This window comes from Channa argus, chromosome 16, assembly GCF_033026475.1.
Source record: "Channa argus isolate prfri chromosome 16, Channa argus male v1.0, whole genome shotgun sequence".
NCBI lineage: Eukaryota > Metazoa > Chordata > Actinopteri > Anabantiformes > Channidae > Channa > Channa argus.
The window spans coordinates 16,461,610-16,476,526 of record NC_090212.1 but is presented as its reverse complement, the minus strand read 5'-3'; the positions used below and the strand labels follow the sequence as shown (position 1 = coordinate 16,476,526).

Sequence of the window (14,917 nt, the reverse complement as noted above, 5' to 3'; positions counted from 1 at the left end):
ATGTACATCATCTTGATTAGCTTTAAAAGCCAACTTTGAAATACCCAAACAAAAGGTTTTTTTGTTTTTGTTTTTTTTCTTTAAATATCAAAGGTTTTTGCCTTCCTCAGGTCAACGCCATCAGTTTTTGTTTGGTTGCCATGGAGATTTCATTGAAAAGGATCCTCTGAGGGTTTGTTATCTTTTGGAAGTCAATCGACTGTTGGAGGGAGCAGACATAAACATGCGTTTGTCTGAAGTCTTGCCCACATGCACTACTTAAAATCATAGACGTAAACCTAGAAGGTGCAGTGCCTGCGTCAACGTTGCAGCAGTGTTGGACTGGGCCACACTGGCCTGTAAAGCAATATAATTACAGTTCTTTTGTTTTTGTTTTTTTGGTGTAGTACAAAAACCATTTTGTCTAATTTCTAAGAATGTCCATAGTAAGGACACTCAGGAGAGGTGTGTGTTTTGCATTTGCCCATAGGTCAGCGTTGCCTGGTCCAATATGGTGGCCAATTGACTTATTGAAGCCAAAGTGGCGCAGCAGGGTTGGGGAGATATATATATATATATATATATATATATATATATATAATAAATGCATTAGTATCTCCTGTCCACCAACACATACACACACATCATGATGTCAATCAACCCTGCTGTTTAGGTCAAAGGTTTCCCTAGAGGTGGGTGTGATATGCTTGTGTTGCAATGTTTACACCCTGGCTTCAGTAAATGCATTGTCAAAACAGACTCCAAGCCAAAAGGATGTCAGACATCATCATCATCATTTTAATTATTGTTGTGTAATCCCAAACCAACCAGCAACAGTTGGTTACCATAAACAACAACCTCAGTTGAAAGAGTTTGCGTTTGTCCGTTATTTTATAATAACTGTGTGGTTCTGCAACAACTCTATGGGCCTGAACAGGGGGCTTTTGTAAAGTGCATTAGTTATTTAGTGTTCCTTCCACAAAGGCATCCTGCTTGTGATGATTAATTACAGTGCGAAATGGATTATGTAATAACATTTCAGGTCAAGGTGCTGACATGCAGACACTGCACTGTAGCTACAGTGATAGTAAATACTGTATTTTACCATTTGTGTTACTGTAAAGAGATTATTAGGGCTGTCAAAATAATGTGTTAATTCTGATCAATTACAAATTCAATCAAGAATAAATGCTGATAAACATGTCCCATGGTGAGAGGGTGGCAGTGGCTGGTTTATGCAACCTTAGCCACTGAGGTTTCACAAACCAGTGCACAGCAGAGCACCAGTTCTAAGCCCAGTGTTGGAGTGTGTTGCATCAGGATCGAACCAACAACTGTGGGATTGGTGGACGGCCGCCCCATATTCCGGTCATGTAATATTAATTAGTTCGACATGTGTTTCATTAAAACAAAATGCAATTAAAGCGAAATCCATTATCCACCTTATTTCATATTAGATATATTTATATACATTTTAGTCGTTATGTGCACTTTACACAAAAAGGGATTTTATCACAAATGGTGGACCCAGAAAGGCGAGAGGGTGGAATGGCAGTTTATAGAAATCTGGATGAATGTTATCAGGAGGTGCGGGTTTACGCTGCAGAGGAGACCGAAAGAGCTGGCAACGTGGATCTAGGGGAGAGAGAAGCAGCAAGTGCAGGTGTGGAAACAGGGAATTTATAACCGGAACAAGATGCTTATTGAGGGAATGGCGAGGGCGGATCCTCTGCAGCGTGGTAGGGGAGAAGGCCAGGACAGGGAAAACTGCAGTAACACATCACAGGGAACCACACTAGGTAACCAACAAAGTAACACGTGTCCGTAGGGGAACAATCCACGTATAAATAACAAAGTATCAACTGAGCGTCCAGACGGAGAAAGTCCATGCAACAAAGATCTAGAGGCTTGGGCACGAATCCTCTTATTAAATACTAAACCAACAATACGGGTAACAGACACTTACTGCGAGGAGCAGGAGAGCAGAGCCTGCGATCCGAGAAGCGCCGTAGCTCGGGTGCTGAGGCCAGACGAGGTTAACAGAGGAGTTCAGGAACAGGCGGGAATCATCGGAAAAAACACAAGGCAAAAGAACAGGCTAGTGACACGGCTCGGGAAAAACAGGAAGATGGTCTGGGACAGAGGAGCAGGTGAATGGGGGATTCGAAGGGGAAGCAACAGGTGAAACCAGTGAGGCTAAATGACTGAGCGGAGGGGAGAGAGACAGGAGCGGTAACCAGGACAACACAGATCAAAGTTTTACCCTTATGTATGTTCTTAAGGCATTTTTTAAAGTTATAGTAAAGGTATGAGGAATATCTGAAATGTCATCAGATTTATTGAGCGGATATACAAAGGATTCATATTTTATAAAATGTTCCGTATCTTGTGACCCCTGACATGTAACTTTTGACCTGTCCCAGGATCCCGACCCTTACGTTGCTAATCAGTGCTGCACCTGATCCAAAGGACAAAATACATTAATGATAAAATTATGCACAGATAAAATGTATATTAGTTGGATCATAGGAGGGAATCTGGAATCCTTAGTGATTACATACATTGTTTCAAAAACACATATATAAGTAACAGAACATGCGAGAAAGAGGGAGGGTTTAGATGGAGTCCAGCTATGCCTGTCTCATGTGATGTTTTCTGCACAGGCTCAACACAAGCCTCTCCCCCTGTCAGGGAAAAAAAGCAAAGTTTCAGAAGAACTATTTCCTCGTTGCTATAAATACAGGAACGGAGCGCACAAGCCGCACTTCAGTGCGAGGTGTGGTCGGTCAGAGCAAACAGGTGGAGCAGACACTACCGCTGCAGACGCACAGGATCCCGCCTCTGTTCTCTCCGGCAGCTTAACACACACAGCGCCAACAAAATGCCAAAGTGCCCAAAGTGCCAGAAGGAGGTTTATTTCGGTAAGAATTGCGTTTTTGGTTTTCACAAAAAAAAAAAAACATTTGCAGAAAAGTTTTTGCGTAAGCGTTTCCTGAATAATGAAATTTTGCCGCTTTTCTGTATAAATCAGGAAACAGGAAACTACATTGAACTAACAGTGTGACTGGCTGACAAGCACATGGCACATTTTAAAAGTTTATTATTGTAAGAACAAAATATTAAATAACCTGCAATGTTTTGGAGTTTTGCATGTACTTGCATGTATGAGTGAAGGCGCTGCATCACTTTTGCAGATTGTATTTAAAGTATCAAAAGTACAAGTACTCACTGTTAAGGATGGCTCCTGTCAGTTACATAACATGTAAACGAATGCATGTACATGTATATGTTTGCAGTATTTAAACGTTGTAGTGGGTCAAAGTTGAGCAAGTTCAACTTATTTATACACTCAATTCTTTTTTGTTTTGTATGTAGAATCCGTTTTCGCATAGTAATCAGTAACTAAATATGTATAATTGATATGTAATGGAGCGAGAAGGCAATTCCTGTGGAATGCGAAGAAGTAGAAAGTAGCAGAAAATGAAAAATGCTAAGGTAGAAGTACGTGGACAGTACTTTGTTGCTTACCAACACTGGTGCAAAAATATAATGTCACCTACTTGTTCACCACAGTGAGTCCTGAAATTGAATGGAGTACTTTATTTGAGATGGAGTATTTTACACAGAAGTACTGCAACTTTTTAATAGGAATGATCAGATCAGATGATCAGACACTTGGTGTAACTGCATTAAAATGTATGGTACCTTTTGTGTTACTCTGTTAAGGCCTCTTTCTACAGCTTTTGGGCCCTAAAGCAGTAACCTGTCATTAACTGGAGTTAAAACATATAGTATTTCACTCTGAAACGTAGAGCAGCCGTGATAGAAAGAGCAGAAAATGGAAATACTCAAGCAAAGTACAGTGCTTGAGGGGCTGTATCTAGTTACCTTCCATTATTTGGGTTTTATCATATTGGATTTGTTTACCTGCTCACTTTGTGTAGCTGTCTGTGTAGTTTGTTTGCTTCTTTTACATTTAGCAGATTATTCCCTGGTAGCATCCAAAGGTGGCTGCACTCTGCAGACACTCTCATTATCGAGTTACTTAAGAGTTTAGGGTCTCTGGTGCCTGCAGGAATTGAATTGTCCTTCTCGATGACTGATGAGTTTAAAGAGTAATGACCGCTGAAATTTGGTAATACAGTAGTTGTGTCTCATGAGAATAACATCAAGAGCAGGGGCCAGTTACTGCACTCAGGAAGGAAAAGGACGGCTCTGTTTCAATCGCTTGTGTCTTAATCCGTTTACCACATTGTCTCCGTCTCAGCAGAGACGGGGAGTAAATCTTCTCCAGAGAGATGCACAGAGGCAGAGACCGATGCAAAATACGAGGCCAAGTCTTTGTACTGTCAGTCACACGAATTGGCCGAGCTACTAAGCCATCCTCTCAATTCTTTCTTTTTATGGAAAAGCCACGTCTAGCCAAAACAAGCTAACCGATTAGTTTCAGCCAGAACAAGCCGACCAGCCTTTTTCCTTTGTCCACGCACCAAAAGAGAACATTTGTTTGTCTAAAATATACTGTTGCGGAGGGAGAAGGAGCCCGAATGAAAGCATTGTATTCTTTTTGTAGTTGGACAGTCGTCATAATTCTGAATTGTCTGCATCAGTTCTCACTGAACCTCATCAACTTGTCCCATTCCTCCATCCTTCACTCTGCAGCCTGTGGTCATGTCCATCACACATCATTGCTCCGCGCCCCTGGTCCTCCCGTTCTTCTCTGTATCTTTTGCTGCTCACATGTCTTCATGTACTTAAACCCTCAGATGGAAATAATCAGGCTACCGCTGCCTCCCTGACTGATGGAGGGGGGGGTTTCGGGTGACTGGAAACGCTGCAGACAATCAGGCTTTTAGACTGAAGGACAACAGATTTTAAAAAGATGTACATTAGGTTATGTGTTACCTTATTCCTCCAGAGACTGTGTATAACAGTGTAACTGGCTCCTCTGTCATTTTCGCTAGAATTAACAATATGTAAAAATTTAATTTTTTTTTTTTAATTTGTTGAAATACCTGAAAAATGAGAGAAATCCAGTCAATTTTTATATAACCACACCTGGATGACAGAAAGCATAAGCTAACAAAAATGAAGCTAGTGTCACCGACTGTTAGCTTAGCTTTGCTTAAAGAACAGCTAGCCTCACTCAGTTTTTTTACAAATCAAATCAAATTTCACTAATATGTTTGATGAAATGTTGTTCACAAGGACAGGCTGACATTTTTGTTTATGCTAAGCTAAATTAAACCTGGCTACAGCTTCACATTCAGCATAGACGCATGAGCGGGATCAGTTTAGTACCCACCTTTCCAAAATGAGGAAATGTTACACTGTTGATGTAATTAATAGGATTTTAAGCTTGTACTAGCTGGTAGCAGATTTTTTTTTATTTTTTTTGTGTGTGTTTGCTTATATTGGACTGTCTCCACTGTGCAAACGGCAGATTGGATTATTCTTCTGTCAGTTACATCCTGTTTCACGTCACGTTATCAGATTTGTATTCAGTCACGAATAAGACAACATACACGGGCGTCTTTGAGCTGAACGTTGGCTGTGAGACTGCTGCTTGGACAGCTCACTGTTTGCTCAGTCATCTCATCTGTTATGTGAAGTTAAGTGCAGTCATTGTTTTAGGTCAGGCTTAAATTCCAAGGGCCACCACATTTTGTTAAAATGTTTGCATGAAGTTTGCCTAAAGGAGACCGGCCTCAGTTTCAAACACTTTTTTTTTTTTTCATCTGTTGTTTGTTGCATAATCTCATTACAACGTTGCAGAAAGGTTTAGAGGCTGCTGGCATCACCTGAAGTCGTTTGCATGTGTTCCTTCATCATCTGTCCTCCCTGATTTCCTTTTATGAAAATCTGCGGATGCTAATGAAGACTTGATGACTTGGTCTGCTAGTGATCATGTCACGAGTTTCAAAAGTCGTCCAATCCACTGTCCGTCTCCCCTGTTAAGGACACGGGTTCCTCCCCAGTTTTACATGCCCTCTGATGGGTGTTGTGCAGATCAGCCCTGCAGATAAAGACGGTCTTTATCACAGTTTATGAGGACGCATTCCTTAGGGACTCTTAGTCCTCTGTTTTCTCCCATGAAGCACTACGCCCACATAATGTTCTCCAATGTTTCTGCAAACAGTTTATGGCTCTGTAGCAGACACTGTGTATCGTCTGCAGATAACAGTAGCTCTTTTGGTAATTAATTTAACCTTTGGATGTGTTTGGCAGCTGAGAGGGTGACATCGCTGGGCAAAGACTGGCACAGACCCTGTCTGAAGTGTGACAAATGCAACAAGACGCTGTCACCAGGCTCACATGCAGAGGTAAGGCCTGACGTGAATATGGGCTCTAACTAAACCAGGCAAAGTTAAACAAGTTTAAACTTTACACTGACAGATTTGTACCTGATAAGGTCCATTTAGAAACGTTTTCTGAATGTGTTTGGGATGATTATAACACTGCTGTATACTCTTGTAGACATGAGTGAACAAAACTCTTGCTCCAGGCTGACACTGACTTGTTTGGGAATTAAGGGTTTGAATAAAAATATAATTATTTCCAAAGATTGTTATTGGTCTTTTAGCCTAAAGGTTCCAAGTTTTTTTTTTTTTTTTTCCCAACACATAAACCAAACGGAGTTGCAAATAAAGAGCTAATACTATGGAAATGGCTTTAGATGTGTTGCAGACACAATACAACAATGATAAACAAAAGAAAACCCCTTCAAATTGATTCAGGACAATATAATGAATCCCCTAATATTTAACAATGCAAGCAAAAGTATCTGAGCCTCTTGGAAGAACTACATTGTCTTAATTAATTTCATAATCCGTCAAACTGGTCACTTAACTTTTAAGTGTTCACCAGCGCTGTACAGCTTTTAATAGGTGTGTTCATAAAAGCATGAGAGACTTTTTCTTGTCACTGTAAATCAACACGTATTATGCATCACCTTAACATTCCTAGAGGTTTGTCTCTTCAGTTATGACCTCGTGTTAATGCAACTCTACTTCTTACAGCATGATGGCAAACCATACTGCAACAACCCCTGCTATGGTGCACTGTTTGGACCTAAAGGTAGGCGTGCTCCCCTCACACATGGTTACACTTTAATCATTTTATAATGCTGAAATAACTAGCTAGGGTGTGGTAGAGTCACCCTGGCAGCGACCAGGGCTCAATCACCTCTGGTTGTAAAACTTCATGTCGCCCGGAAACGTCCAGTGTGAGAATAATGTTTGATAGTATCAAAGCAAACAGTCACCTGATAGGATTAGTGGTAATTCCTGCTCTCTCTCTGTCTCTTCCATCTCAGGGTTTGGACGTGGTGGGACCGAGAGCCACTCATACAAATAGACAGGTGCCGTGCCTTGTTACAATATACAGTGGTTCATTCATCAACTCATTTGCTTACATTTGTTCATCTCCTCACATTTTCAGAAATAAGCAAATTCATCTTTGTACTTTGCACCTTCTGACATGTGTTTTCCCTGCTTCATCATCACGTTCAGGTTCCAACCCTGCAGGAAAAACACTTCCTGGAACTAGATTGAAGAAGCCAGCAAACCCAGTTGTTCCAGTAAACGAAACAGCAAACAAACTGTCTGGTCTAGAAGAAACATTTTGCGTTAATGTGTTTTTATTTTGTTATTTTTATCCTTGTTTTCCGAAGATGATTATGCTTTTCCATGATACAGTAATGAAGTGCTTGTCATCTAGTCTTCCTAAGGTGGACTTTCTGAATAAACACTTTAAAAAATTGGTGTCAGTTTTAAATAGACGTTTTCTTTAGTTGGTCACATTCAAATCATTTCTGAATGTGTTTTGTCTTGCTGTTGTATTGACTCTATGTTCCCTAATCCTTTTAAATCCATAATTTCTGGGAATTTTGTACTGTCTGCTAAATTAATACACTTGCATTTTTTAGCAAATCTAATAACTTTATGCAGTTTTTAGACTCCTTGAACACATGTTGTCTGCTAACGTAAAATTTCAAACCTAAATTTCCTCAAAGATCATGATATTCTGAGTTGTTACTATATAGTACAGGTTGAGAGGTCAATAAAAGTCACAAGAGTTTTACCAGACTGAGTAATAAACAGCATTTATTGGAAAAAGAATCTCACTACAAAGTCCAAGTTCCCAACAAGCCCTTGGTTCACAGCAGATGGCGATGGAGCATTTTAAACCGCTGGTTTTATTAAAGAACACCTTCAGTGATATTGAACTTGCTTCTTATGGTTGTATACTGATACTGGAAACTGGAACAGATGTTATTATCTTTGTTTAATGTATAATTTTCTGGGCTAAAATCAAACTGGAATAGTTGGGGGTCTACATCCAGATTGTTTTCATCACGATCTTTTATACTAGATTGTTTTCTCTTATTGCCTTTTTATTCAACCTTCAGTGGAGATAGAAGGCAGATGTGGGGGAGAGTAAAAAAAGACAAGGTACAATCGGGTTCATGACGTGTTGTGTTTTGGGCACCTTTTACTAACATATCTATAACTGGGCCCTCAACACAATCCTGAGATGTACGTTTCTTTTTTGGAAAATAACACAAAATTCCAACACGTTGCACTGAGCACTGGTCATGAAAGGTTAATGTTAAAAAGCAAATATAAAACGTATCATCAAATTCAACTCCAACAAATAAAACTCCCCCTTAGTAACCTAAATATTAATGAGTTAATAGCTGTAGGAAAAACGATTAATAACCTTATTAACTTGTTTCACTGAGCTCTGATCTCTGCGTCAGCTTTAAATTTAGCGATGCCAACTTTTAATGGCATAATAAAGCAATGACTCGAGCTGATACATTGATACAATATCTAACTAACTTAAAGCAGCGTTAATTAGATTTAGACTGGGCCTTACCTTAGGAGTTATGCTGAGAAAAATGTAAATATTAACGTCTGCAGATTTATGCAAACTAGACAACCACAACCTGCTGAGCAAATGAGACTTCCTCCCTGGTTCTTCTCTTGCCAAGTGTTTGCTCTGCCTTTGTGAATCACATCGCTGCCATCGCTGCATGACAGTTGCTATGGCAACAGACCCAAACAAACCCCAACAGACAAAGCGGTGGGCCCATCGGTCTGGCTGTCACCCTCTCCTCTGAAACAAAGGCTCTCACTGTCACAGGAGAATCTCAGCAGAGGTCGCAGACACTGAGGAGGCCGGTGGAAACATGCAGACAATGTCGAGCAGTGAAGCACATTCTGTGTGAAATGCATGATCGGAACAGCTTGTTCGTACATTTTACAAACTCTTTTGTGAGAGAGGAGCGATTATTACAAACTATGGCTTCAGCCTGCACCTTTACAGTCGCCGTGATATTTAGTCATTTTTTTGGGACAGAAAAATCACTATTATGTGTCAAGAAAGAAAAAATCCCTATTACGTCTTTTCCTCAGCCACGACTCCTGACATTTCAACTTCCTCAAACTCGCTCATCAAATATTTTGATTTAGGACCCAATATTATCATCATCATAAGGACCTGCTTCACATCAACATAACTACTTTGTTATCGTGAGAAAGTTGATCACAACTGCATCTACGTGCAGCTTCTCCGAACAGACGGGTGCAGGCCAAAACAAATACTAAATTTACTCACTTCACACACAATCCCAACAAAATTCAGTTTGATTAATTTAACAACTGCATGATCAGAGTCTGTTATAGTAGATAAATACAGTCAACAATATTTTGCCGGATTTCTGCATGAATGGTTAAGAGGTTAAGAGGGTTAGGCTTAAACCTTGCAACTTCTGAACACCCGCTGTTTTGACAAGGTCTGGTGAAGAGTGTTTCCATTCTTTCTCATAATAATAATACTTCTCTTTTTGATTTGCAAATATCTCTGCATCACTCAGCACTTTCCACAGGAAACACTGTTTCTGGTTGTCATGGTAATGCATCCAGATGTTTGTATGAAAGCTGCAGCTGACTTGATAAGAGTGTGGCCATTGCTACAGTTGAGTGCAGTACAGTGTTAATGCATAACAATTATCAGATAAAACACTCTCAGTGAAGGAGAAGCACACACACTTGGTTTGTGACGTTAAGGCCTAACATGTGAATGTGAGGATAATTTCGCAACTTGATCATAAGGAAAGCATCATGCAGGATTTTAATAAAGCACATATGCTGACTTACACCGAACTTAAAGTGAAGAGTTTTATTTTTTTCTTTTTCTGGCAAGCAGGAGGAGAGGGAAGCTGGAGTAATTCACGAACCTGCTGTGTCAGCATGACTCAGAGACCCTCTGTCATGATCTGTAAAATTAGACCCATAAACATATTAAGGCCTGGAATTGAGAGCAGAAGTGTCTCAGAAATCATAGCTAATTCATGCACACGCAGATGAGCAATAATGAACAGCCCCTGGGGACAGGTGGAGGTGTACACGTTAGGTTGCACATTGGTTGTTCAGTCCTGATAAGTTGACACTTGTACAGATGTGAAGGAAAACACAGCAAATTCCACTGCACTGAAACATGCTGTCTTTAGTGTCTCCTAGTGGCAGCACGTCTATAATGAAGCATTGCATTGTGAAATTGTTAGCAGGCAGTAATGTACAAAAACGATAGTGACTCAAAAAGTCAAAACAGTCAAAACCTATTACATCAGAATCACTAAAATGTTACGGGGCTTTAGAATGAATCTGATCAAATGAATGAATGAATGACTGGACGTTATGAATATGACATTAATCTCACCTTCCACCACTCACTGTACAGGATATGTTACAGATGTGAGGCAGCAGATACATGCAGATGAACTTGTGGCTCTTAAAAACCAGGACATTTCTTGAGTTCCTCGTCCTCGCAGTAAAAAGACAACGAGCACAGCACAACTGGAGAATAGGAAAAGGGTTTTGCTTCCCTGAGTGCAGCATCAAAGGATGTAATGAGTGAAGCACTGGAAGTCATAAAAATCAGGCCCATAGCAGTTTTAATATGAACCAGTGAAGACACACACACACACACACACACACACACACTCCTCTGCCAACATGCTAATATAACATCTGTTTTTCCTACAAGAGTTGGCTTTTCAAAGCTGACTACCTAAAATCTGTCATTTAAAGTTCTATTTATTGTGTGTTTCCACTCACTTTCTCCATGCAGTTTGGGATCTTCCACATGTTCTCTCGACTTGCAGGGTGTTGAGCTCCCAGATATATATTCTCACACACACATTGTGGCAAAATTGTATTGTCTTGCACAAACCTTTCAGCACCACCCAAGATCCCAACCAAACCAAACGTGGGCCAACATGCTCCCATCTTTCCCATTAGTCTTGTTTGGGCTAAACAGCGTGCAGCATGGAACATTTGGGAAACATAGTGAGACATCCTCCAGTGTCCTGTCGGACTCCGGCTGTGTGTCTCGGTCCAGATGCTTCAGTGTTTGTGGTGGATGAGCAGTGAGGCGTCAGAGAGCTGTTACTATGCAGAGTCTGCTCCTTGTTTCTGTGATTGAATATGCAGATACTCCCTCTTTCACTCCTTGACTTTGTTCCTTCCAACACACTCTTCTTCATGTTTCCTTTCTCCTTTTTTTCTTCACATGCCAACTCCCCCTTGATTTGGTCTTCTCAGCCTCCATCATTCCCACCTTCCTTCTCGCATTACTCCCCACCTCCCTCTGTCCTCCATTTAGCAGGATTTACTGCAGTTGATTAATTCTGCTGGATGTATCCATTTCCACTGCAGCACCCCGGCTCCACAGATGTGTATAAATAGGCCCTTTGGCCATGTAATTGCTAATAAGCATCCAGTGTGCCTGTGTGCAGGGAAAAAGAAGCTGCTGCCATGAACATTTGTATGTCAGCCAGTTCCCCCTCAACACACACACAGAGGGGATACGTCAGTGACTCCAAGCCCAGGAGGAAGCCTCTGTGATGGGGTAGATAATGAGGCAGCCAGGCCGTTGCGTCCATCACTCATGTTTTTTCCCATGATTAAGCCAAAGGCTAAGAATCTGGCAAACATGTCTGTCTTCCAATTAGGCTTCTAGTAGCATCAATAACAAGGGCTTTAGAGTGCAGTGACTGTCAACGGCACTATTTAATTTAGCTTCTGTCGATGCAAAACTTTGGTTGGAGCACCGAAGACCACTGGTCATTAGAAAATATTATCATCAGCTTTTTTTACTGTTGATTATTCTGCTGTTTGTGTCCAAAGCCAAAGCTTTTTTTTCTCTGGGAATTTCTCAGAATCATTAATACAAGCTTCTGTACAGGATGGTAACAAGAGTGGGGGAATGGGTTTTGTATATTTCCTTACAGATAATTTGCAGTGCATTCCGACCCCCTCCACTTTTTCCCCTAATTTTCTTACGTTGCTTCCTTTTACTACAATCACTTAAGTTAATTTTTGTTCTTATTAATCTGTACCAGTACCCCGTAAGAGCTAAGTGCAAACTCAATTTTAGAAATGTCTGTACATTTATTAAAAAGGAAAAACCGCAAGACCAACAACAACGGAAAAACTTTGAGTCTAAACGCATAAAGTAAGACGTAGAAAAAGCTCAACATGGTTCTATGATGTGGTTGTGGATTCAAGCCTCTCCTGACGATGATACTTATAACTATAAATTATTGATCATTTATCTACTGTAAATGCTAATGATATCCTCATCTTTAATATTATTATCTTTACGCCTATTATTTATTTTTACGTCTAACTACATCGGCATACTCAGCTAGAAACACCGTACAAACCTTAAAATGTTCAGCGTTTCAGCTATTTCGGCAAAAACCCTCAGCTTCTTTCAGCTTCGCTTGGAAAATCCTTTCAGCGCAGAAGCATGCACAGCACATTTTCAAGCAATACTAGCTTACAAAATCTAAATGGCTGTCATATAAGTCAATGTGTTAGTGAAATGCACTTGATAACTTGCAGTAAATTGTGTGTCAGAGTTTAAATGTCACAGAACTCATTTAAAAGACATAAAAATGACTTAGAAGAGATGTACAAGATCCAAGAGTTCAAACAAAAAAGACCAAAAGGAACCAAAAATACACATCAGAGCTTGAAAGTGACCAAAAGGAAACAAGTGATGGTCAAAAAGAGACAAAAAAACTACAGAAACAAAACATGACTTAAAAGAGGCAAAATAATAATAATACTAATACTAATACACAGAATGTAACTGAACAGGATTTGATTCAAGTCTGCGGGTTGGTTGCTTTGAGTCGAGGACTAAATATGACAAAAAAATTCTAAATGTTTATTTTTTCTGTTGTGTGAAAATGTTAAAATGTGTTCTTTTGTTCTATTTATTTCAGGGCTGTGGACGTCTTACTTCACGCCTCCTGATGGGGACATTATATCATAACAGGTTTTAGCATACTGAACTAGATGATGAGACTTGGAGAGTGAGCGCAAACAAATCCCTGCATTCATTTCCTCTCACTAACTCCTACACACACTCTTGTTCACACACACACACTCACACACTTAGACAGAGCAATGTACATTAACTGCTTTTTTTCCTGACGTTTTTGAACCTTAGAGGACACTTTTACCATATAAGATGTGTTGGAAGGTTGGAGAAATTCCTCTCTTCTTGTGGTGTGTTTGTAAATGTGGAAGACGAGTGGAATTTTTCAAACCCAAACATTGAGGAGATGCATACGTTTTCGTGCAGTTTCGTGATTCTCCTAACTCCTCCAAGGCCTCACTTGGATTTCTAATTTCCTCCAGCTGTAGGACAGGCACAGATAAAGCTGTGTTCCTGCTCTCAGGATCCATTTTCTTCCCTTCCTCCACTGCCATCCGTCCTATTTGTCTTCCTCCTTCTCCTCCTCCTCCTCCTCCCACGGTTTGGAACAGGAAAAAGAGTATATGAGGACACATCTGAGCTGCATGCTGTTCTTGTTTGCCTTTACCAGATTGCCCTGCTGCTCGGCCTGGAGCTAGTGGGAGTTGTCTGTTCCCCTCATCATTTAATCTTCAGTGTCAGATAGTGTTGCACCATAGTTACCTCTTAACCATCCTACACTGCCGTAGTCTTGTACAGACTCACGCTGCCCCAGTTTTTACATTTTCCATACTATAACTGCTGTTTTAAGTTTATCAGTGCCCCATGTGTGGCTAGAACATTCATATATGTATATACCGTGATACAGGTAAAAGGTAAAGTACCTAAATGTTAAACATCTGCATCACAACAGATACATCTCACTCATAAAACTATAAAGTAACATCTTTATGAGATTATAACTACAATTGTGTGGTATTGCTAATTTGTGCAGGGAAATCATAACATCATGTGTCCACAGAAATTCAATAAATTATAAAATTCATAATTTAATTTGGTGCTGCTTTCATACACCCAATGAAATACTTTTTACAATCCAACAAATATGTACAATCTCACAGCTCAATGCAGTCGGATATGATGATAATATTTATGATTGCACAGATGAAAGCACTGATATACTTGTAGAGTGTAGCTCTGCTTTATTGTGCATTCATTACATTTTTACTATTTAGTCTGTAGCTATTGTGTAGCAGGTAGTAACCATTTGCTGAACTGCTTTACTTAAATTATGCACTAAAGATTTCAATGTAGGTAAAAAAAGAAAAAAAAAAAGGTAATAGTCGTACTGGAGTATATTAATAGGCAAGCACTTTGTGTTGGTGTACTTCTGGCAACTGTCCTTGTGTGAAATTACTTTTGCCTGTTCTTCGTTCATTGTACTAATGCTTTGTTATTTTGCACAAATAAATTTGTATTTTAAGTTAAAATGGTGCCTGCATCACCCTTAATATATGCAACAGTACAGTAGGCTATTGTACGTTGCTATCATGCAATCTCATGCTTGGCAAGAATGGAAACTATTCAAACTATAACAAACCCAACCACTGATGCATAAGTATGACTAAAAGTACAGAGGTTTCATAACACTAGCAGAAACTGT

At 39.9% G+C, this 14,917-nt stretch overlaps 1 protein-coding gene across 2 annotated transcripts; it reads left to right on the top strand.

Moving 5' to 3' along the window:
• Positions 1-2,724: 2,724 nt before the first annotated feature.
• crip1 (cysteine-rich protein 1) lies at positions 2,725-7,740 on the top strand. Of its 2 annotated transcripts, none has more exons than XM_067480195.1 (5): positions 2,725-2,900; positions 6,208-6,302; positions 6,999-7,056; positions 7,295-7,335; positions 7,491-7,740. In XM_067480195.1, the coding sequence occupies exons 1-4, from the start codon at positions 2,861-2,863 to the stop codon at positions 7,333-7,335; spliced, it is 234 nt and encodes a 77-aa protein (XP_067336296.1). In that variant the 5' UTR covers positions 2,725-2,860; the 3' UTR covers positions 7,491-7,740. The 2 variants fall into 2 exon arrangements, with proteins under 2 accessions (XP_067336296.1, XP_067336295.1); XM_067480194.1 differs by having other exon boundaries at positions 7,295-7,339.
• The last annotated feature ends 7,177 nt before the right edge of the window (positions 7,741-14,917 follow it).